This window comes from Bos indicus, chromosome 3 (genome assembly GCF_029378745.1).
Source record: "Bos indicus isolate NIAB-ARS_2022 breed Sahiwal x Tharparkar chromosome 3, NIAB-ARS_B.indTharparkar_mat_pri_1.0, whole genome shotgun sequence".
Taxonomy (NCBI): domain Eukaryota; kingdom Metazoa; phylum Chordata; class Mammalia; order Artiodactyla; family Bovidae; genus Bos; species Bos indicus.
In genome coordinates, this window is record NC_091762.1 from 96758925 (window position 1) to 96784925 (window position 26001).

Below are 26001 nucleotides of genomic sequence, written 5' to 3' on the forward strand. Positions count from 1 at the left end.
AGTTGGTGGCAGCCTAATGGATTCTGAAAGATGAACCTATAAGTACCAAATGATGACAGATGTCGTTGTCAGAGCTCATAATATTTAAATGTATGTTCCATCGAGCTTCATGAACTTATATTAATACCCAGTTCTCTTAATTTTTATTAACAGGTAACCTTGGACGAGTGGACCAGGTCTCTGAGTTTGAGTTTGATTTATTTATTAGGCCAGACACCTGTAATCCTCGCTTCCGAGTCTGGTTCAACTTTACCGTTGAAAATGTGAAAGAATCACAGGTGAGAGAAATAGTGGATCCCTTCAGTGTGGTTTTGGTAAGAAGATTATGCTTTTGTTTTATTTTAGGAATATAAAAATAATGACTATATTAGAAATATATTCTTTTATGTGTGCAGTAATGATATTTTATTTCAAGAAGTATAGAATAACAGGTATAATATACTGGCTTTTGTTATCTGGTGGTTATTAAAAATACAAGCAGATTACGTAAGAACACACAGTGTTCTTTAGTGATTGAAGCTTTAGCATGATGTGTTAGGCTTCCATGGGGGAAGCCTATAAGGAACCACTGGAAGTGACTTGATTATTATACGGTGCTGTTCTGTATATCTTTTCTCCACAGGACTCATTTTACAAAAAGATTTTCTTCACCTATATAACAAGGTGTTTATATCTTAAAAGCAATATGATTCTTGTAATCCATCCTGCTTTTCACTTTGTTTGGCTATTGCACAACTCAGAGTCAATTTTATAGCCCACGTTAATGACTCTGGAAAACTTTTTTACTTGTGTTTTTGTATACTAACTTTTCTATTATTCTGATAGTATTTAGGTTGGTGCAGAAGTATTCGTGGTTTTGCATTGTTGAACTTTGCCTTTTTATGTTGGAATACATTCTTAAATAAAAGTGGTTATTTAAATGCACATTTCTCACTTTGTCTTTTTGCTAATGACTTATTACTTGCTGTTTATTTTATATTTATTTTAGACTAGGGAAATGATATTAGGCAAAAAGCAAAGTTGAGTAATTTTCTTATTCAAGCTCAAAATGGTCATCAAGCAGCGGAGACAATTTGCAACATCAAGAACGCATTTGGTCTAGGAATTGCTAACGAATGTACGGTGCAGTGGTGGTCCAAGAAATTCTGCAAAGAAGACAAGAGCCTTGAAGATATGAGCACAGTGGCTGGCCATTGGAAGTTGACAACCACCAACCCGAGAAGTTGCCAAAGAACTCAATGTGGACCATTCTATGGTCATTCAGCATTTAAAGCAAATTGGAAAGATGAAAAATCTCAGTAGGTGGGTACCCATGAGCTGACTGCCAATCAAAAAAAAAAAAAAAAAAAAAGAATCATCATTTTGAACTGTTGTCTCCTTTTATTCTATGCAACCAACTATTTCTTGCTTGGATTGTGTCCTGCAATGACAAGTGGATTTTATACGACAACCAGTGATGACCATCTCAGTGACCGGACCAAGAAGAGGCTCCAAAGCACTTTCTAAAGCCAAACTTGCACCAAAAAAAGTCATGGTCACTGTTTGGTGGTCTGCTGCCCATCTGATCCACTACAGCTTTCTGAATCCAGGTGAAGCCATTGCATCTGAGAAATATGTTCAGCAAATCAATGAGATACACCGAAAACTGCAATGCCTGCAGCCAGCATTGGTCAACAGAAAGAGCCCAATTCTTTTCCACGAAAACATCCAATTGCACGTTGCACAACCAATGCTTGAAAAGTTGAGTTAGTCTACAAAGTTTTGCCTCATCCACCATATTCACTTGACCTCTAGCCAATGGACTACCACTTCTTCAAGCATCTTGACAGCTTTTTGCAGGGAAAAGGCTTACACAAACAGCTGGAGGTAGACAATGCCTTTCAAGAGTTTATCGAATCCTAAAGCATGGATTTTTATGCTACAGGAATAAACAAACTTATTTCCCATTGGCAAAAATGTGTTGATTATAATGGTTTCTATTTTTATTAATAAAGCTGTGATTGAGCCTTGTTATAATGATTTAAAATTCATAGTCTGAAACCACAATTACTTTGCACCAACCTAAATAATATGAATCTATCTTTAACCACAATTTCTTCATGTACATTTTGTAACATAAGAGTATATGTTTTACAATCCTGTTCAAAATTGTTTTGAATAAAAATATTGATGAAAATAGAACTAAAGATATACACTTTTAACAAACTTTGATAAAAATCTAACCCTGAGAGATCAGTTGTTATTGTTATATTGAGACAACTAATTTTGGAAGATTCTGCACAAGCTTTGTGTACATATGATAGGATTGTTTTAAGCCGGTGAAAACATAGCCCTGTAATCTAATATCTGCCTTCTTTCTTCAGGGTTCTTTTTTTTCTAGCATATTTGAAAGAGTGAGGAGTTTAATTTCCCATCCTAAGTCAATCTAATCTACTTACTCTTTCACCTGGTTGCTTACTTCTCTCTGTTTATTTCAACTGCAACTTGAGTCATATGTTAGGTAGGTAATGGTCAGTGTTTGAAATTTAGGTATCTCACTTGTTTGATACAGTGCTCTTCCTGGCATGCTGACTTCAGCAGAAGAGGGGTTCATGAACAGCCACTTCACTTTGCTACCATTTCTTTTAATTTTCTACAACACCACTGACATAGGACTCGGTGTATGTTATGTTTACTGAAATTTAGGGGTAACTAGAAGGAATTATATACATGGGAGAGCTCTGAACATTGTTGGCTAACTATGAATTATCTCAGCTGTTTAGGACAAGAGGGGAAATAAACCTCACACAGATTATTGCTCTACGACAAACTTTAGTTCTTTGCTTGGTTTCTTGTTTTACTTACATACTCATGAGATAATTCCTTTTTCAGTTTTTTACAGTAAGGATAATATTCCTTCCCTGCAATCACTTTAGGGAAACGTACATTTTATCTACAGGGCTTCACCTGTCCCTAGGATGGTCCCTCTTACTCCAGCAAGACAATCAATAATTCTCAAAGTGCTTTTTTCAAAGTCTATGTTACTAAGTCTTGAGAGTATAAATCATAGCAGGAGGCCTTAGCCACATGTATAAGCCTGAGTCTTGAACTCTAGTTTGGGTTCCCTATGACGATCTCTCTGCTACCATGATGTAAGCATGCAGCCTCTCATTCTTCTATTGGTGTGTTTGTCTCATGTCAGCAATTTACAGTTGTCACATACACACACCACTTAAAAAAAGAACAGTAATTCCAAGGCAGCATGGTCAATTCATATTAAGGACGGGGAACATTTTCTTTAAAGCAGTATAATCTACCAGGTTTTCTAACTTCACAAATGGGATTACCTTTTCCTCTTTATCCATAGCTCATGCTTATCTTTCAGCTTGTCTATTCCAACCAGGAATCCACTATCTCTTAAGAAATGAGACTTGTTACTTTTCAAGGAACAGAATCTATTCTCATCATATCCTTTCTTAAGTGGAGACTTAGCAGAAGCTCTGAAATTATATATATATATATTTTTTTTACTTTGGGTTACATTAAATTCCTAACCTAGTTTTTCTTTCACTTTAGTCTCTATTAAGAATATCCTTATAGTTTCTATGGTCAGATGGAGGCATTGAGAGCAAGGTTGGATGACTAGAGTGTTTGGAAAATGTATTTCTTAAATTATATGACCTGGGATAATCTTTTGGACAGATTGCTCATACATTTCAAAGTTTATTGTTGTTCTTCTAGGTGGCTTATATTCACTTTGCTGTTAAAAATGTCTTTTCCAGTGTGTTGTAATTTTTATACTACATGTTAAAGTCCTACGGTCTCTTTTGAATCTTGTCTATCAATCAAGGAAGTGAAATGACAGTTTTGTTATTATGCTTACAAGAGTTGGTACTGTTTTATGGATGCTTGTTTTTAAAGTTGAAGAAACAAATATTTGCTCTAAGTTCTATCTTCATATCCAGTGTTATACTACCTTTGTTACAATTAAAAATCGTGAACATGTTTATCTGTTTTCCTGAGGCTGATGCTTTATCAGCCTCTTTCTGTGTGCCATTGCTTCATCAACTGTAATCACATTATATAGTAATGGAAATCTGTCTCAAGAAGGCATAAAGATTTGCTGGAAAGATACAGTACATATCTCTAGCTCACAGGATATTTGTTTTCATGGTTGTCTACATGAAAGAGAATGATTTTACTATTAGGTTTGACTTGTGAGGTCTGTTTTTATAATGGGTTGTCCCATAATCTTTTGCCATCTCTCCAATTTCCGTTAAAATGAGAACTGCATGAATGTAATCTAGTCAGGAACCTTATTTAGGGTTTGGTACTAGCAGGCAAAAGAAATATTAGTCATTAAAGTCTGACTCCACTAAAAATTGAAGCATTGACTATACTGTATAAACAGGTCTAGCTTTTGGATCATCTTCCTTAATGTTTTTTAGCAAGTGATAAATGCTTGAAACATATGGTGTCATATTCCAGGACTGACATATTAACTCCCAAAGTAGTTGGTAAATAGTACATTTGTAAGAATCTATGATAACTAAACATCCAGGTATCTTTATTGAAAAGTAATTTTCTCTCTTAAAAACGCTATATTAAATATTCTTACATGGAAATTTGTTATTTATGCAGCAGAACACTCGTGTGATGTGAAAGCAAATCTTCCTATTTAAATACTCATGATAAAACTTTAGCCAATAAGAAGAAATAAAATGATGTGCCTGGATTGTTGAAAGTATTTTCTGTCTTTTATATTCTTTTTATCTCTTTGAGTTTTTTTTTCCCCTCTATACTGACTGTAAAAGTATCCAGTGCTTACTGTAGTAAATTTGTACAATATAGATACTTATCAGAAGCAGAGAAAAAGCACATACATACCCATACTTACACACACCCCCGTAATCTTACTACCTGGAAGCAAATACTAATAACTTTTTGGCATATTTACTTCTAGGCTTATTTATTTTCTATTTTATTCTTTGGAGCATAATTAAATTTGTAACATGTATACATTTTATATCTTATAAGGAAACTAAACAGTATTACAAACATTTTCTGTCAGTTAAACCATCATAAACATGGCTGTACAATAGTTATGTACTTTCGGACCCCTTCTTTAAATCTTGGGCATAAAGATTCCCTTTTATTATCGGTTGTTATAAATAATACTCTAGGGAACACCTTTATGAGTGAAACTTTACCCAGATTTCTTTTCACTTCTTTAGAATAAATTCCTATGTGGAAAATTGATGGGCTAAGTATGTAAATATTTTTAAAACTCTTTATTCATATTTCTAAATTTTTTTAGAAACAGTTTGTATTATTTTTCTATCCTATAAACAGTGAGATGCTTTATTTTGGATTTCTTGGTTTGAATTGTTTAATGAACTCAAAAGTTCATATATTTAGAATATATTCTTTTTCTGTCTTACTTGGAAACATCACACAAGTAAATGAGATATAATGCAGTGTTTCAGGTCTCTGGTCAAAAAGGAATTAACTGCACTCCAGTAATAATGTGAGACACAAAATATACTTATTTATTATTTTGACTCTTTCTTAATTCATCAAACCTATTTTATCTGGGTGTGCCAACAGAGTGTCCTCTGAGTTAGGTAATACAAAATTAAAAAAAAATTTTAACAGTGAAGTATTGCTTACATTATTATAAACAGCAATGTAGCTTAAATACACACACACACTTATATATGGCATGTCTAAAATTTCAAGAGTCTTTTGCTGCTTTGGTCTTCATTCTGGAGATTTCAGTCTCAGTGAAGCTTCATCCTGGCTATGGCTAGACTTGACAATAAACAAAGACAGCAAATTATGGTAGACAGATAACAAGACAATGGATTCAAACAGACTTGGCTTAATCTCTTGGTACCTCAATTTTCCATCTATAAAACAAAGATGATAATACTACTTCATGTGAGTATTGTGAAAATTAAAGGGCAGAATGCATATAAAGAGCCTACCATGATGTTTGGTAGATAGAGATTCACTACTTGATGGCTATTGAGTTTACTAAAACACCTTGACAGTAGAAACAAAACTAAAACCAGCAAGAGGGAAAACCACCACAACAAATTATTAATATATATTATTACTACTGTTTGTGGAGGTCTTCCCAGTGGCTCAGTTGATAGAGTCTGCCTGCAATGCAGGAGACCTGGGCTCAATCCCAGGGTCAGGAAGATTCCCTGGAGAAGGAAATGGCTACCCACCTCAATATTCTTGCCTGGAGAATTCCATGGACGGAGGAACCTGGTGGACTACAGTCCATGGGGTCACAAAGACTTGGACACGACTGCATGGCTAACACACACACACTGTTGTTCTGCCCTTTTTCCTTCTCCTTCTCCTTCTTCTAGTCCTTTTCTTCATCTTCCTTCTTCTTTCAAATCTACTATTGCAAGGTATCATCATTGTCAGTATCATCATTAAGCAAACTTTAACAGTTAAGAATATGAAGTCTATATTGCACATGCCTGACTTCCAGGCCTACCTATGTCTGTGATCAACGTCTCCTAACTGGACCCCTGTTTAATTCTGTCTTTTAGTGTACTCAAAACAGGGAAATGATAGTAATTTTATGATAAAAGTCATATCATATGATTACTCAGTTAAACTCATGTAATTGATTTTTGCGTGTCAGAGTAAAAGATGGTATCTCTAAAATAACCCACCAGATCCTGCAAAATCATCAGTCTAACTCACCCACCCCACCCTACAACTTACATACTTCTTTGACCACATTTTCTTCTACTTTATGTCTTGCCCACACAGCTTTTCTTTGTGGTACCTCAAACAAGCCAGGCATGATTCTACCTTAAAGCACTGGCTTAGGGCTCCTACTTGCCCTCTACCAGATATTTGCATAAGAAATTTCCTTACTTCCTTTGTCTTTTCTCAACTAATATCTTCTTAATGAGGCCAATCTTAATGACTATCCTTTTTCTCCTCCTTCACACACCCCTCTTACTCTGTTCTACCTTTTCTTTTAGAATCTACTACTTTGTAATATATCATTTAATTAGTTTATTTATTTATTATGTCTTTTTTTTTTTCTCTTTCTCTTTGCCCTTAATAATACAGATAGACTATTTAAAGTTTTCTTAGTGTAGGCCTGATGCAGTGATGGTTGTTTAGTCTTACTTGGTCCATACACGGCACTTCCAAAGTATCTACTGAGTGTTTTGGATGTTCATAGGAGTCTTTCTAATCTATCTGGTTACAGTGAGAACATCTCCCATTGCTGTGTTTTGAAAGCCAGAGTGATCATAGGAATTATCTCATTTGTTTCCCTTCTGTTAGGGATCCCATCTTTGTGATGCTAATTGTCCAATGTCTGAAAACATCTATTTCAAATATTTTATCTGGTTTTCTAGTTGTTAGCCAGATATGGATCCATTTACTCCATTGTGAATATCAAGGGTTGCTTTTAAGTGTTGCTCAGGTAGGTCTAGAGAGCTGTGGCTTTAGTTTAATCATGCTACTAAGGTGTGATACTTCTGGAGTCTCCAGTAAAGTGCTATGATTTGTTTGAGTTTCAATGTCTGCTAGCTCTGTGTGAGTTCTTGGAATTGTTCTACCACTTTGTAGTAATTGTCCTTTGCCTAGTTTAATGGAGTCTTACCTTACGTATATAGGTATAGCTTTGTATTCACCCCAAAGAATCAAGTTGAACCCTGTGTCAATTTTTGAGGGTTTTTTGTGCATAGTTTTGTCTTCTCTGGTGCTCTGTGTTCTATAATTCCAGCCATATCATCACCAACCCAGTTTTGTGAACTCCAATTTCTATTTAACTCAGTGAGATATCCACATTTTGTATGAGTTCCTTTGCCTTGCATCATAGTTCAGAATGTGCCTTCAGAAAGAAATCTTTAGTGATCAAAGGCCTTACTTTATTTCCCCTTCTCAGGGATCAGTCATGAGTTGTCTGCTGTCCACTGTCTAAAAAATATGTTTTATATTTTTTGGCCCCAAATTATAGTTGTTTGTGGAGAGAGGGTAAATTTAATACCACATAATCCATTGTGGCTTGAAGCAGACCAAGACTGTGTTTTCTTTTCAGCAATACAGACCACAAAATAAGAGAAAGATAAGAGAGTCCAGGGTACATGCAAGCAAACTTAAAAAAGAGAGAGATTCTTCATAAGATATTCTTGTTAAGTCTGTGGTTAGTGTATCTTCGTGAAAAAGCTACAAACAGATTGTCATTAGATAATAGGATGAGTGAAAGAAAATGGAAGGAATTGCAATTATTGTAACTATTGGAAATATCAAGGTGTAGAGTATGACTATGGGGGCAGCTAGAAATATATAATGAATATATAATGAAGATATTATATGTAAAATATTGGAGAGGAGGAATTCAAAGTGCCAAGAGTGTTAATTGCAAAGATTGTCTCTGTATATATTGGAGAAATGTCAGTGAGGTGTGAACAATAGTCCTTGAAAAATGAGAAGGGATGACAGAGGAATACAAACATAACATCAGTAAGAGAGATAGTAAAGGCATAATCTGATAAAATGAGATTCAAACTATGTTTTCAGAAGTGAAAGCTTAATATTATAAAGATGTCTGTTCTCCCCAAATCACCCTTTAATACAATTTCAGTCATTTTCCTCCTCAATTTTTTTTTTTTCATAGAGCTTGAAAAGCTAATTCTAAATTCATGTAGAAAAGCAAAGGGTCAAACAAATAGCTAAGCTAGGACTTCCTAGCAGGTCCAGGAGTTAAGACTTTGCCTTTCAATGCAGGGGATGTGGGTTTGACCCCTGGTTGGCTCCACATGCCCTGGAGCCAAAACACCAAAACATGAAACAGAAACAATATTGAAACAAATTCAATATTGGATTTTTAAAAGGGGGTCCACATTAAAAAAAAAAAGTCTTAAAAATAATTACTTAGCCAACTTTGAAGAAGAATAATGAGAGGGTATATATTTTATAGAAACTTGTATTTCGGCTAAGAATGTTTATTAATAGACTAATGATTAAAATAGAAATGCTTTGGCATGACAATAGACAAATAGTCTAAATTGATAGACCAGAACTCATAAATAAAGCTATTTATGTAAGTGAGCTTAATGTATGGCAGGAGTTGCCTTACAAAATAGTAGAAATAGTAGGACCTTATGATTCAGTTGTTTGACAAATAATATTCCTATATCACACTATTTTTTAAAACTTTAGATGAATTGAAGACTTAAATATGAAAAAATAAATTAAAATTTTAAACTATGAAAATAAATATAAAATAAATATTTTATTGACTTTTGAAGTAGGGTTAAATTTCTTATGCAAGGCACAGAAAACCAAAATTGAAAAGACATAGATCGATACTTTTGAGTTTTTAAAAATAAAGTCTATATGACAAAAGATCTAAAGTTGAAAGATATATGTACTATTCTTGGAAAATAAATTTGTGCAATATATTAAAGATACAAGATTGATATCCAAAATACATAAAGAACTTTTAGGAGGAAAAGGAAAAAGAAAAAACCAAATAGGTCAAGGATATAAAGAGGCAACAACTCACAGAAGACTAAGTGATAGTGCAAATAGAGCTGTTCTCACAAAGGTTGTGTTGGGGAGAGAAATCTTCCTCAAGTATACTGACATGTAAAAAATTCTCATACTTCTGATTGTTCAGGTTTTAGAGTGCAGTGGGAAAAAGCAACAGCTTTGGCATTAGAATCTTCATTCTGTTATTTGCCAGCTTTGTGTCCTTGGACAAATTACATAAGCACACTAAACTTCAGTTACTCACTTTTAATTTGGTTTGATACTACTGACCTTGAGATATTGCTTAGAAAATTGATAATATATGTTCATAAAAGACTTGAATAGTGTCTGCAACATGGGTACATATTTTTATTAGTAGTTTAAGTAAACTTACTTGTTGAATGAAGTTGGTAGCACACTTACTTTAGGATGGTCTTTATAAGATACACCATAAGTTACCTGTATTTCTGATTCATGAAGTCAGAAGTTTGTTGTTCAAGGAAACCTTCAGAAGGTAGGGTAGTATTCAATATATGGAAAATAGGAACAACTTAGAGAATTTGCATATCAGCTATATTATTTCAGTTTCAGTGTAAACACTGCCAACTTGAACACATTTCATTGTTTCAAGTTAGCATCTATTGTTTTTACTTGAAATCTTTTTTTTAAATTTTAATTTATTTATTTTAATTGGAGGCTAATTACTTTACAATATTGTAAAGGAATTACTTGAAATCTTTTACAGAAAAAAATTTGAGTTTCTGGGACTTGTTACTAAGTCTAAAAAGTATACTTGAAATTGTTTATAATTGTATATGTAATTATATATATATGTATGATCATGATATACATATATTAGTGCATTTGTGTGTTTATGACTCTTGAGAGTCCCTTGGACTGCGAGGAGATCCAACCAGTCTATTCTGAAGGAGATCAGCCCTGGGTGTTTTTTGGAAGGAATGATGCTAAAGCTGAAACTCCAGTACTTTGCCCACTTCATGCGAAGAGTTGACTCATTGGAAAAGACTGATGCTGGGAGGGATTGGGGGCAGGAGGGGAAGGGGACGACAGAGGATAAGATGGCTGGATGGCATCACCAACTTGATGGACATGAGTTTGAGTGAACTCCGGGAGTTGGTGATGGACAGGGAGGCCTGGCGTGCTGCGATTCATGGGGTTGCAAAAAGTCAGACACGACTGAGCGACTGACCTGAACTGAACTGGATATTCCATTGTATGTATATTTCACATCTTTATCCATTCATCTGTTGATGGCCACTTAGGTTGCTTCCATGTATTGACTATTGTAAATAATGTTGCTATGAACATTGGAGTGTATATATCTTTTTGAATTAGTGTTTTTTTGTTTTATTCTTATATAATGAAGGAATTAAGTTGCTGGGTCATATGGTAGTTCTATTTTTAGTTTTTTGAGCAACCTCCATACTCTTCAATAGTGGCTGCATCAATTCATAATCCCAGTAACAGCGTACTAGGGCTCCATCTTCTTCATATTGTCACTAACATCTGTAATTTTTGGTCTTTATGATGATAGTCATTCTGACAGATGTGAGATGAAATCTTGCTGTGGTTTTGATTTGCATTTCCCTGGTTATTAGATTGAACTTGGGTCACCCGCATTGTAGGCAGATGCTTTACCGTCTGAGCCACCAGGGAAGTCTGGTTATTAGTAATGTTGAGCATCTCTTCATGTGTCTATTAGCCTTTGGTATGTCTTCTTTGGAAAAATGTCTTTTCAGGTCTTCTACCCATTTTTTTTTTGATTGATTATCTTTTTAATATTGAGTTGTGTATGTTGCTTATATATGTTGTATATAAGTTTTTAAGTTTAATTTGGTCCCTTTTGTTGATTTCTGTTCTTGCTTTTTTGGCCTTAGGAGAGAGATCCAAAAAAATATTGCTATGATATACCAAAGTGTTCTGTTTGTGTTTTCTTCAGGGAGTTGTATGGTTTCCAGTCTTATATATAGGTCTTTAATTTATTTTGTGTTTATTCTTGTATTTGGTATGAGAAAATTTTCTAAATTCATTCTCTAAGATCGCACTGGCCAGTTTTCCTAGTCCCACTTATTAAAAAGACTGTGTTTTCTCCATTATATATTCTAGCTTCATTTGTAGTATATTAATTTAGAAGGAAATGGCAACCCCCTCCAGTATTCTTGCCTGGAGAACCCCATGGACAGAGGAGCCTGGTGGACCACAGTCCGTGGGGTCGCAAAGAGTCGGGCATGACCGAGCAACTAACACTACTACTAATTGACCATAAAGTGAGTGAAGTAAAGTCTCAGTCGCGTCCAACTTTTTGTAACCCCATGGACTGTAGCCTACCAGGCTCCTCCGTCCATGGGATTGTCCAGACAAGAGTTCTGGAGTGGGGTGCCATTTCCTTCTCCATGGTATCTTCCCAACCCAGGGATCAAACCTAGGTCTCCCGCATTGCAGGCAGACGCTGTACCCTCTGAGCCACTAGGGAAGCCCCAGTTGACCATAAGTGAGTGGATTTACTTCTGGGCTCTCTATTTTGTTAGTTGATGTATATGTCTGTATTTGTGCCAGTGCAGTACTATTTTGATTACTGTAGGTTTTGCATAGTCTAAGTCAGGGGATGTGATACTTCCAGCTTTGTTCTTTATCCTTCAAATTCCTTTTGCAAATCAGGGTCTTTTGTGATTCCATATGAATTTTAGGATTAATTATTTTGGTTCTGTGAAAATTATTAATGGTATCTTGATAAGGATTGCATTAAGACTGTAGATTGCTTTGGATAGAATGGACATTTTAATAATATTAATTCTTCCAATTCATGACTGTAGGACATGTTTTTATTCCTTTGTATTGTCTTCAGTTTTCTTAATATTTTTAAAATAATTTTCAGAGTACAGGTTTTTCACCTCCTTGACTAAGTTTCTTCCTAGATATCTTACTCTTTTTGATGTGATTTAAAGTGAGATTTACTTTGTCTTTGTTATAGTTTATTGTTAGTGCATACAAAAGCAGCAGATGTCTATATATTAATTTTATTTTCTGAAAATTTACTGAAGTCATTTATTAGTTCAAATAGTTTTAGGTGGAAAAATTAGGGTTTTCTATATATAGTATGGTGTCATAGGCAGATAGTGACAGTTTTACTTCTTCCCTTCCGATTTTAATGCTATTTTTTTTCTTTCTTTTCTGATTGTTGTGGCTAGGACTTCCAAAACTATATCAAATGGAAGTTGCAAAAGTGGGTATTCTTGTCTTACATCTGATTTCACCTTTTCACATTAAATATGATATTATCTGTGAGTTTGTCATTAATGGCCTTTATTATGGTAGGATATTTTCCATCTGTACCTACTTTGGTTGGAGTTATTATCATAAATGTTGCTGAATTTTTCAAATGCTTTTTCCGTATCTATTGAGATGATCAAGTGGTTCTTATCCTTTTTGTTAAATTGGTGATTTGCAGATGTTGGACCATCCTTGCATTTCTAGAATAAACCCTGCTTGATCATGGTGTATGATCCTTTTTAAATATTGTTGAATTAAGTTTATTAATATTTTGTTGAGGGTTTTTGCCTCTATATTTAATAGAGATATTGTCCTTTAGTAATATTCATTTTTTTGTGGTGTCATTGCCTGGTTTTGGTGTCAGGGTAATGGTGGTCTCATAGATTGAATTTCAGAATGTTCCCTCCTCGTCAGTTTTTTGTAATAGTTTGAGGAGGGTAGATAAAAGTTCTTCTTTATATGTTTGGTAAAATTCTAGTGTGATGCTCTCCAGTCTTGGACATTTGTTTGCTGGGAGTTTTATGATTACAAATTCAAGTTCACTACTAGTGATTGACCTATTCAGATTGTCTATTTCTACCTGATTCAGCATTGGAAGATTTTGTATTTCTAGAAATTTATTCACTTCTTTAGCTTGTCCAGTTTGTTGTTGTAAATGTTCATGTTATTCTCTTATGATTTTTTTTTGTATCTCTTTAGTTTTGATTGCAGTTTTCCCTCCTTTGTTTCATTTTTAGTTGGGTCTTTTCTCTTTTATTTATTTATTTTTAAAATAAATTTATTTATTTTTAAAATAAAAGGTTAATTACTTTACAATATTTTATTGGTTTTGCCATACATCACCATGAATCTGCCACAGTTGTACACATGTTCCCCATCCTGAACCCCCCCTCCCCATTCCCTCCCCATACCATCCCTCTGGGTCATCCCAGTGCACCAGCCCCAAGCATGAGCCTGGCTAATTGCTGATTGATTTTGCTTTTCTTTTTATAAATTCAGCTCTTGATTTTATTGATTATTACTATTGATTTTTTGGTTTGTGTTTTATTTATTTTCTCTCTGATCTTTATTATTTTCTTAGTTCTGCTGACTTCAGACTTTATTTTTTAAATTCCTGTGGATGGTAGGTTAGGTTGTTTGTTTGATATTTTTCTTGTTTCTTGAGGTAGGCTTGTGTTGCTTTAAACTTTCCTCTTAGAATTGATTTTGCTGTGTCCCATAAATTTTGAAAGTTTTGTCTTATTTTCACTTATCTCATGGTATTTTCTGACTAATTCTTTGATTTCTTCAATGAACCATTGGTTTTTAGTAGCATGGGTTATTTAATTTCCATGTGTTTTTGTTTTCTTCTTTTACCTTTCATAATTGATTTCTAGTTTCATACTATTTTGGTCAGAAAAAATGCTTGATATAATTTCTATTATGTTTCATTTGTTGAGATTTTATGTTCCATTTAAAATTAATATTTATATATGGCATCTACTATGGATTGAGATTTTTTAAAAAATATATATTTTGCATATGAATTTCTAATTATTGCGATACCATCTGTTTAGAAGATTTCCCTTTTTCTATTGGATTATTTTTTATCTTTATTTAAAATCAATTGGCCATGTACATGTTGGACTACATTTCGGCTCTGTTCTGTTTGACTGAACTATATGACCACTGTTTCTCCAACTCCACACCATCTTGATTTCTGTAGTTTTATAGTAAGTCCTAAAATAAGATGGTATAAGTCTTCCAACTATTTTTTATCATTTAAAAACCTATTTTTGGTTATCCTAGCTCCTGTTACATATAAATTTTAGGATAAGTTTATGGATTTCTAAAAAAACCCTTGCTATCTTGTTCAGATTTTGATTGAAATTGTGTTGAATCTTTACATATGTAGGAGAGTTTGACATCTTGACTTTTAATGCTGTTGTTTCGTTCAATCCAGAAACAATGTCTACTTCTCCATTTATTTGTATCTTATTTGTTTGTTTTTAGGATTTTTCCCATCATTCATATATCACATATATTTTGTTATATTTATGCCTAAGTATTTCCTTTCTCTTTGTTGCTATTATAAATTATATTGTTTTAAAACATTCAAGTTGCTAATTGTTCACTGTTAGTCTATAGTAATAGAACACTGACTTTATATTCTGCATACTTGCTGAACTCATGTATTACATTTTTAGCAGCTTATTTGTCAATTTGATATATTTTTTTTACATTTGTATTTTATTTTTTATTTATTTATTTTTTAATTTTATTTTATTTTTAAACGTTACAATATTGTATTAGTTTTGCCAAACAATTTTGTTGTCTAGGAATAGAGATGGTTTATATCTGAATGAATTTGTATTTTTCTTGTTTTGTTATTTTATTACACCAGACATGACCTATGACACAGTATTGAATTGAAGGGGTAGGTGTGGACCTGATTGCCTTATTCTCAGTTTTAGGGGAAAGCACCTAGTCTTTTACCACTGTTAATGTTGTTGGTTGTAGGATTTTTCTTTTTCTTTTTTTTTTTGGTAAATGTTCTTATTAAATTGAGGACACTTCCTTCCAGTCTTAATTTACTTATAGTTTTTAGCCTGAATAAATATTGAATTTTTTCAAATGCCTCTGCAACTCTGAAAGCAAAGCTTAGCATCATAAAACTTCAGAGTTAAGAGTGGCCTTAGTGACTGTTTCCTCATATCTGTATCCTGCATGTTTATTATCATATAAAATTATATTCTTAGAGTAACATAGTGATTCTCTTTAACTAAAAATATGTAGTTGTATAAGGACTTTATTAGATTTCCATTTATTTATTTATTTACTAATCTATACAGTAAAACTATGAAGTAAGTTTTATTATTAGGTAAGAAAAATGAAACTCATAGCAGAGATGTAACTAGCTGAAAGTCACCAATCCAGCCATTAAGCCAACTTAACATTTTCTTAGTATGTTGTATTCATTTTGCTTTTTAGTTTCTATATCCATTTTTTCCTAGAATGCCTTTTTCCTAGAATGTCTTTATCTTTTAAACTTTATATATTTTCTTTTATATAAAAAAAGAATTTTTTGAGTAATTCTGAATTTCAGAATGAAGAAATGAGTCATTCAAGATCTTTCATCGAGTTTATGGCAGAGCTGAGCTTGTAGCTCAGGCTTCTTGACCCTCATGCTAGTTGTTTTGCATCTTCACTAAGGTGTGCTCTAATTTTCATTTAACTACAGTTTCCCATTCATATTTTTGTCTCCTGTAATGCAAGTATCTTGGCAGCTTTGCTGGTTGCCTATTTGTCAATGTCCGAAATAAAGACTTTTGGCAAGCAACTTTTAACTTTCAAAAATAAGTGTCCAAACCCAATTTTATACCAAGATTACTTTTGTCTCTTTGATTCTGTTACTCTACTCAATTATATTTTAATAAGTATGTAAAATAATTGCATTTCAAATTGATATCCTATTATGTGCCAGCAGAAACTGTTGATTATAGTAAATTTTTCTAAATTGTGTGTAATTTGTAGTTTATAAACTAATGTGAATTTATATAGATCAGGAATTTTCTCTTCAACATTTGGAAACATTGTATTGTTAAATGTGTCTCATTCAGTGAAACACTAGTTTATATATGTACTAGATAGATAATAACCAAATATGATAGCATTTTCTTTTCTGTTTTATTCTTTTCCCTCCTTTCTCTTAAAGGTAAAACATTAATCTATAAAATATAACATTTGATGATCTAACAATATTTATTTTGTCATGTTTAAAAAAATGTTTCAATAAAAAACTGTGTTACGTTCAGGATTCAGTTCAGCTCAGTCATTAGTTGTGTCCAACTCTTTGCGACCCCATGGACTGCAACACGCCAGGCCTCCCTGTCCATCACCAACTCCCAGAGTTTACTCAAACTCATATCCATTGAGTCGGTGATGCCATCCAATCATCTCATCCTCTGTCATCCCCTTCTCCTCCTATCTTCAATCTTTCCCAGCATCAGGGTCTTTTCCAACGAGTCAGTTCTTCGCATCAGGTAGCCATAGTATTGGAGTTTGAACTTCAACATCAGTCCTACCAATGAAAACCCACGACTGATCTCCTTTAGGATGGACTGGTTGGATCTCTTTGCAGTGCAAGGGACTCTCAAGAGTCTTCTCTAACACCACAGTTCAAAAGCATCAGTTCTTCGGTGCTCAGCTTTCTTTATGGTCCAACTCTCACATTCATACAAGACTGCTGGAAAAATCATAGCCTTGACTAGACGGACCTTTGTTGGCAAAGTAATGTCTCTGCTTTTTAATATGCTGTCTAGGTTGGTCATAAATTTTCTTCCAAGGAGTAGGCATCTTTTAATTTCATGGCTGCAGTCAACATCTGCAGTGATTTTGGAGCCCCCCAAAATAAAGTCTGACACTGTTTCCACTGTTTCCCAATCTATTTGCCATGAAGTGATGGGACTGGATGCTATGATCTTAGTTTTCTGAATGTTGAGCTTTAAGTCAGGATTCAGGGTATGTAACTTATTCTTCCTTGTATTTGATATAACTAATTTATTGAAGAAATTATTTTCATCAGTTGATTGAATGTGCCTAATGCCCAATTCTGCTACAAAAGAGTGGAGAAAGTTAGGAGTAAATAAGTTCAGGTACTTTCTCCTACTGAACTTATCTATGTATACAATGAGTGCTTTGCTTGGGAGACTACAATGTGTGAGGGAGAGTGAAATCAAACAGTCCTGAATTAAATTTAAGCTTAGTAATTACTAACTGGTTGTTGATTATCAGCTAGTTACTTAATCTCTCTGAGCTTCATTTTGCATAATTAAATACTATTACTTCAAAGCAGTGGTTTTTAAATTGAATGAAATAATTACATTTATTGGTTTCATTTGAAATTAAATAATAAACATGTAGTAAAGTGTCTAACATATCGTTGACTTTTGTAAAATATTTCTTAAATTTTTTCAAGAGGTATTTATTAAAGACCTGTATATGTTAAACACTATATTAAGCACTAAAAATATAATTGCAAAAATGAAAAAGATCCTGTCCTAATGCATTGTATGGCATACATTTTAGTAAGAGAAACATAAATTGGTAAGCAAACAAGCATTCAGAATATGAATTTGGTTTAGTAATAAATTTTCTAAGGAGGGTAAACGTTATGACTAAACTCAATTATCTTTTTGGATCCTAACACTCACTGGCTAAATTTTATATTTACGGTTCAGCTCAAGTGATTTTCTAACCATTGTTGAACATTGTTGCAGTGTTTTTTATTGGATAAACAAATAACTGAATGGTTAATTAAAAATGAGAGTGTGGCTAGGGAGAGTAGTTTCATTTATTCGACAAACATTTTGGTGAACCAAAGGCATTTACATAAGGCAGTCTCTTTTTGTACTTACAGAGCATGCACTCTAGAAATGAAGATGAATCAGATATATAAGAAATTGTAAACCAATATGTGAAATAATAAGTTTAGTACTAGTAATATAAGTAAGGTATTATAAATGTTTATTACTTCTAGTTGACTAGATGAAGAAAGACTACAAAGAAAAGACGATACTTGATCTGGTCCTTAGAGACAACCTGGAAAAGGAAAAACTCACCTCAGTCAAATAAGTATCATAAACTTGATATGAGCCCAAAGCTTCAATTTTATAGTGAAATAAGTGGTAAAAACAATAAGTCACAGAGTGCCACTTAATACAAAGCAAAACATCTTTGTGTTTCCTTAAGAGTGTAAAGTTAGCTGTGGAATAGGGTAGTTATATTTCACCATCCACTGTACTTTAGCATCAGTGTTATAGGATGTGATATGACATGATTACTTGTTCATGAGAGAGAACTCCCTTATGAGCTTCACATTGAGGAATTTTATGTTGTTGTTGTTGTTTTTAACTATTTGTGTGTGGTTTTTAAGTGCTTAACAATTAAAAAAGACCCAAATTTAGACCGGAAACTTATTGTGATATAAACTTATAGATATTGCCATTGCAATATAAATTAAACACAGATGTATAAAGTGAAAAAGATCCTTATGCAAATAAAACTCTGGGTACTAGAAACAGAACATCTTAGGCTAGATGAGTCTTAAAGCCATTGGTTGTTTGGCTGATTTACTGCCAAAGGAATGAGAGACTGATATTTAAATTTCATGCAAAGTTTCATGAGTAGTCTAAGCCTTGTTTTGGCAGAACAAAAGCCATAAAATCAAGAGAAAGGGCACTGAAACTTTTACAGGCTTTGATTTTTCTGAATATGTAGAGAAAGCTTTAGTGTTTAATCAGACTAACTGTTAGAAACTCTTATTATGCTCCTTTTTAAACCTGAAGTGGCCCATACGGCTTGGAACCTGCTTTATTTTTCATTCACCTTTGGATTTCAGCTAGCTTGCTTGTAGCTTCTGTACATTGACAAACTAAATTCTCATGATGCTTTGATTTTGAACTCTAGTTTCACCCTCATCCATCTTTTCAGCTGCCTGTCAGACACCTCCATTGCAGTACTGAACAACAACTTTCCCTAAAGTCTGTATTAGCTTTCAGTCATTTTCAGTTTATTATAGCCCTGTTTACTTGATTAATTAAACTAGAAACTTGAGATTAATCCTTTATGATTCATTTATTATTCATGCTGCCCCTTCTATATGGAAGACCTTTCTCTTAATTCTCACTTTGCCAATCTAAAAAATCTTTTATGATATAGATAAAATCTTTTCTCTTCTGAGAATTTTCTCCTTACTTCCAGACTGTGTGCCCAAGAGCTTTCATTGCTTATGTTAGCACAGCATGGCTACTGCATGATGTAATTGATGGTTCATGTGCCACTTTCCCTCTTGTATTATTAACTACTTTATATTAGGGAGTGAAACTTCCTGATTTCTTATTTATTTTTCTGTAAAATTGAGCATGGTGAGGATTTAATGTGCTAATACTGGCATATAATAAGCACCAATAACTCTTAGATATTAATGCATTACTATTGTCATTATTTATTACTGTTATTATCTTGGCTTCTTCAACACTTGAAATGATGCCTGACTTTAAAAAATGGATATGTTGATAAAATTAATGTGTTTAGCAATTATCTTTGCAGTGACACTCTAGTACTGGCTCTTTTTTGACACCTAGACCCAGCTCTTTGAGGTAATCATATTTTCCTCCCAGGCTTATTTACTTCTTCTATCCAGTGCCTTTTCTTCATGAATTATGCTTGAACCCAGAGGCTGGCTGCGTATGTTTCTCTTTTAACTTAAAATACATGTGGGGCTTTTATAACTAATGAACTATGCCTGTAAATAGATAATAAGGTAAAATTCTAAATTAATGGTAAAGAGAACTGCTAGTCAGTGAAAATATAGAGTGAACATCAATCTAAGACTTGATGCAGCTTTTAAAACTCAGCATAGCTTTTTTTATGTAGAAACATTTTCTGAGCCCCTTGACTATATTAGGTACCCCTTCTGTGCTACTGTAGTCCTCTCTATCTCCCTAAGACTGGATCAGCTGCATAATTAGTGTGGAAAATGAAAATGAAGGGTCTTGATTGAATATTATTAAGAATTTCACACACCTCTGAATTTGGTACTGCCTTACTCTTTGCTCTGGCATGAATTAGTAGGTCACCTCATGCGAAGAGTTAACTCGTTGGAAAAGATCCTGATGCTGGGAGGGATTAGGGGCAGGAGGAAAAGGGGATGACAGAGGATGAGATGGCTGGATGGCATTACTGACTCAATGAACGTGAGTTTGAGTGAACTCCAGGAGATGGTGATGGACAGGGAGGCCTGGCGTGCTGCAATTCATGGGGTCGCAGAGAGTCGGACACGACTGAGCGACTGAACTGAACTGAACTGATGAATGAGTGAATAGCTGGGTAAAATCCAGCTGTTTGAAAAATCTGTGATAAGAGATGACAATGACCTAAATTGAATAATCAGGAGGGGCTAAGCTTTTCAGCTATAGATCAAGCTTTTTTAACATGGTCACTGGTGAGAGTCAGTAATCCACAATCTTTATATAATCATTTATTTTTTCAACCAAAGTAAAACATCATCTATACTTTTAAGCTGATAGGTAATTAGTTTTGTATCCTTAATTCTACCAAATGTTAAAAAAGTGAAAGTGAAAAAGTTAACATAAATTGTGTGCTACCTTTTCCAGAAAATACAAAACACTTTCCATCTAATTTTATGGAACCAGTATTACTGTTATACCAAAACTGATCAAAGAATCAGAACAATACAAAACAAAGCTACAACCCAATATTCAACATGAATATGGATGAAAAAATTACTAACTGTATATTAGAAAAAATAATTTAGCAATATCCCTGGTAGCTCAGCTGGTAAAGAATCCACCTGCAATGCAGGAGACCATGGGTTGATCCCTGGGTTAGGAAGATGCCCTGGAGAAGGGAAAGGGGTAGTCTATCCACTCTATTATTCATGGGTTTCCTTGGTGGCTCAGATGGTAAAGAATCTGCCTGCAATGCAGGAGACCTGGGTTCGATACCTGGGTTGGGAAGATCCTCTGGAGGAGGGCATGGCAACCCACCCTAGCATTCTTGCTGGAGAATCCACATGGACAGAGAAGCCTGTGGGCTATAGTCCATGGGGCCGCAAAGAATAGGACACAACTGAGTGACTAAGCTCAGCACAGCATGGCAACAAAAATTTAATACCATGATCAAATAATTTACTTTGATGTTGCAAGGCTGGTTCAATATTAAAAAATCATTATTGTAACTCATCATATTAACAGGTAAAAGATGGAAAAATACCATGATAGTATCAATTTATGTAGAAAAAATATTTCACAAACTTCAGCCATCTTTTCATGATAAATGCTTCAAAAACTTGGAATATAGGGAGATCTAAGTCAACTTGAGTTTTTAAAAATCTGCAAAAAGTTCTAGAGTTGTTATTATACTTAATGATAAAGCATAGAATGCATTGAGATTTGTAACAGAGCAAAGATGTATACACTCATCTGCTATTCAAGATATTACTGGGTGTTCTAGCTAGTGCAATAAGGTAAGAAAAGGAAAGTAAAAACATTCATATCAGAAGGAAGAAATAAAACTATCTTTTATTTGCATCTAATATGATTATATACATTTAAATCTTTATGAAATAGTGCAAAGACTCCTAGAACTAATAAGTGAGTTGAATTTAGTCTCAAAATATGAGTTCGACATACATAAATGAATATATTTCTTTATATTTGTAGTGGACACTTGAAAACCAAAATTAAATCTATACCACTTACAATCATTCTAGAAAATGAAATAGTTATAAACCTATAAAATCTGTACAAAATTTGTATGCACTGCAAAATGTTGGAAGATATCAATGATGACCTAATAAATGGAGAGACATAGTATGTTCATGTATTAGAAAACTCAACAAAATAAGATGACAACTCTTTTAAAATTGTTCTTTTAGGCTTAATACATTCCAAGGTTTGACCAATCCATAGCAAGACTTTTTGTAGACTTACATAAATTTATACATAAATCTATATTGTAGACATACAATATAGAATGGCGAAGGAAAAATTAGCTAAAACATTATTTAAAGAGAATGAAGTAGGAGGAATGACTCTACCTCATATCAAAGCTTATTATACAGTAACAGTAATCAAGATTGTGTAATATTGTCAGAGAGACAGATTAATGGGACAAAATACAGAATTGAGGAATAGACATACATAAATATGCCCAACTAACTTTTAACAAAATTGCAAAAGTAATTAAATGGAGGACAGATTGCTGTGATGATTGATTTTATATGTTAAGTTGGCTAGGCTATGGTGCCCAGTTGTTAGGTCAAACACAAACTTAAACTAATGAGGAACTGTCAGAAAGAAAAATTAATAACAATCTCATTTATAGTTGCATCAAAAAGGATAAAATACCTAGGAGTAAATTTAACTAAAGAGGTGATACACTTATTCACTGAAAGGTATAAAGCTCTTAAAAGAAAATTAAAGAGGATAAGAATAAATGGAAAGATATTTTGTGCTTGTGAGTTGGAAAAATTAGCATTGTTATAAAGTGTCCATACTAACAAAGCAATATACAGATTTAATGAAATCTCTATCAAATTCCAATGGCATTTTCCACAGAATTAGAATAAGCAATCCTAAAATTTCTATGAAACCATGTAAGACCCAACTAGTAAAAGCAGTTTTGAGAGAGAATAACAAAGCTAGAGGCATCATGCTCCCTGATTTCAAAATGTATTACAAAGCTATCATACTTGAAATAGTATAGTATTGGCATAAAAACAGACAGTAGACTAATCAACACAACCAGCGCCCACAAATAAACACATAGCTATAAGTTTAATTGATTTATGATGATGGAACCTAGAATATACAATGGGAAAAAGGATAATTTCAATAAATCTTGTTGGGAAAACTGGACAGTCACATATGAGAGAATGAAACTGGGCAACTCCCTTAAACCATATACAAGAAACCAACTCAAAAAGGGTTAAAGACTTGAATGGAAGCCTTGAAACTGTAACACTCCTAGAAGAAAACATAGAGGTAAATTCCTAGAGATAGGTGTTGATAATGATTTTTTAAAATCTGACACCAAAAGGTAATGCAACAAAATAAACAAGTGGGACTTCATTAAAGAAAAAGTTTCTGCATAGTACATGAAGCCATCAACAAAATGAAAAGGCAATGTATGGAATGGGAGAGAATATTAATATGTCACATGCCTGCTAAGGGGCTAATATAAAAAAATATGTATATAAAATCTCATCCACTTCAAGAGCAATAAAACCAAACAGTCTAATTAAAAAATGGGGAGAGAGTCAGAGTAGACATTTTCCCAAATAAGACGTACAAATGGCTAATAAGTACATTAAAATTTCTCTAATCATCAGAGAAATGAAAATCAAACCACAATGAGATATTAGTCATTCACACCTATTAGAATGACTTTTATGAAAAAGGCAGGTGGTCACAAAGAACTGGACATGACTTAACGACTGAACAACCACAACAGTAAGAGCTGGGAAAGACATGGAGTAAAGGGAACTTTGTGAACTATTTTGGAGGATGTAAATTGGTATAGCTGCTACAATGGAAAACAGTATGGAGTTTCCTCAAAAATGTAAAAATAAAGCTAGTATGTGATCTAGCAATTCCATTTCTAAATATATATCCAAAGGAAATAAAATAAGTTATGTTAAAAAGAAATCTGCATTGCAGAATTATTTACAGTAGCCAAGATATGGAAACAACCTACATGTCCACTAATAGATGAATGGATAAAGAAAATCTGGTATATAGATATACTGTGTTTTATTGGGCTTCACTCTATCCTACTTTGCAACTACTGTGTTTTTTTGCAAATCAGAGGTTTGTGGGACCTTGTTTCAAGCAAGTCTGTCAGTACTATTTTTCCAATAATATTTGCTTACTTCAAGTTTCTGAGTTACATTTTCATAACTTTCACAGTATTTCAAAATTTTTATTATTATTATATTTGTTATGGTGACGTATAGTCAGTGATCTTTGACATTACTGTTGTAATTTCTTGGAGGGTGCCATGATCATACCTGTATAAGATGATAAGCTAAGTGTTGTGTGTGTTCTGACTGCTGTACCAACCTGCCATTTTCCCTTTTTTGTTTTCCCCCTCAGGCTTTCCTATTCCCTGAAACACGACAGTTTGAAGTTAGGTCAGTTGATAATCCTGTAACAACATATAAGTGTTTAAGTGAAAAGAAAATTCTCAGGTCTCTCACTTTAAAAGATAGAAAAAATTAAATTTAGTGAGGATGGCATGCCAAAAACTGAGGTAGGTTGAAAGTCAGGTCTTTTGTGCCAAAAGGTTAACCAAATTTTGAATATAATTGAAAAGTTCTTGAAGGAAATTAAAAGTGATTCTCCAGTGAACACATCAACACATAATGTAAAAGTACAAGGTGAACCAGCAAGTGCTCATATAGAAATCTGCCACAAGTTATCCAGGAGATCTAACTAAGATAATTAAACACTACACTAAACAACAGATTATCAGCGTAGATGAATAGTTTTATATTGGAAAAAGATGCCATATAGGACTTTCATAACTAGAGAGGAGAAATCAAATCCTAGCTTCAAAGCTTCAAATGACAGACTGACTGACTGACACTCTTGTTAGGGGCTAATACAGCTGGTGACCTTAAACTGAAGCCAGTTCCATTTATCATTCCAGAACTCCTAGGGCCTTTAAGAATTATGCTAAATCTACTCTGCCTGTGTCTTATACTAAATGGAACAACAAAGCCTGGATGAAAGCACAGCTGTCTGCACCTTGGTTTTCTGTATATTTTAAGCCCACTGTGAGACCTAGTACCCAGACAAAAAGATCTCTTCAAAATATTATTGCTGACAGTGCACCTGGTTACCCAAGAACTCATATGAAGATGTACAATGAGATTAATGTTGTTTTCATGCCTGCTAACACAACATTGAACAGATAATTGGATTAAAGATTTACTGAGCATGGCCCCACTCATCTAAACAAGACCCAGTTTCCCCCACAGTCAGTCTCTCCCATCAGGAAGCTTCCATAAGCCTTTTATCCTTATCATTCAGAGGAGGACAGAACTAAAACTATAATCATAGAAAACTAGTCAAACTGATCATATGGACCACAGCCTTATCTAACTCAATGAAACTATGAGCCACAGCATGTAGGGCCACCCAAGACAAATGGGTCATGGTGGAGAGTTCTGACAAAACGTGGTCCAATGGAGAAGGGAATGGCAAACATTTCAGTATTCTTGCCTTGAGAACCCCATGAATAGTATGAAAAGGCAAAAAGATATACCACTTAAAGATGAACTCCCCAGGTTGGTAGGTGCTCAATATGCTACTGAAGAGGAGTGGAGATATAACTCCAGAAAGAATGAAGAGATGGAACCAAAATGAAACAAGGCCCAGTTGTGGATGTGACTAGTGATGGAAGTAAAGTCTGATGTTGTAAAGAGCTATATTGCATAGGAACCTGGAATGTTAGGTATATGAATCAAGGAAAATTAGAAGTGGTCAAGCAGGAGATGGCAAGAGTGAACATCAACATTTAGGAATCAGTGAACTAAAATGGACCAGAAAGGGCAAATTTAATTCAGATGACCATGATATCTACTACTGTGAGCAAGAATCCTTAGAAGAAATGGAGTATCCCTCATAGTCAACAAAATAGTCT

At 33.9% G+C, this 26001-nt stretch overlaps 1 protein-coding gene across 5 annotated transcripts in view; it reads left to right on the top strand.

The window, feature by feature from the left end:
• Window positions 1-26001, top strand: part of AGBL4 (AGBL carboxypeptidase 4) — a 1471661-nt gene that overhangs the window by 237248 nt on the left and 1208412 nt on the right. For 3 of the 5 annotated variants that reach the window (XM_070786575.1, XM_070786574.1, XM_070786577.1), the window contains exon 3: window positions 154-314. In XM_070786575.1, the coding sequence (XP_070642676.1) occupies window positions 154-314 (161 nt within the window). The remainder of the gene's footprint in view (window positions 1-153; window positions 315-26001) is intronic. The other 2 variants (XM_070786576.1, XM_070786578.1) reach the window with 1 other exon arrangement.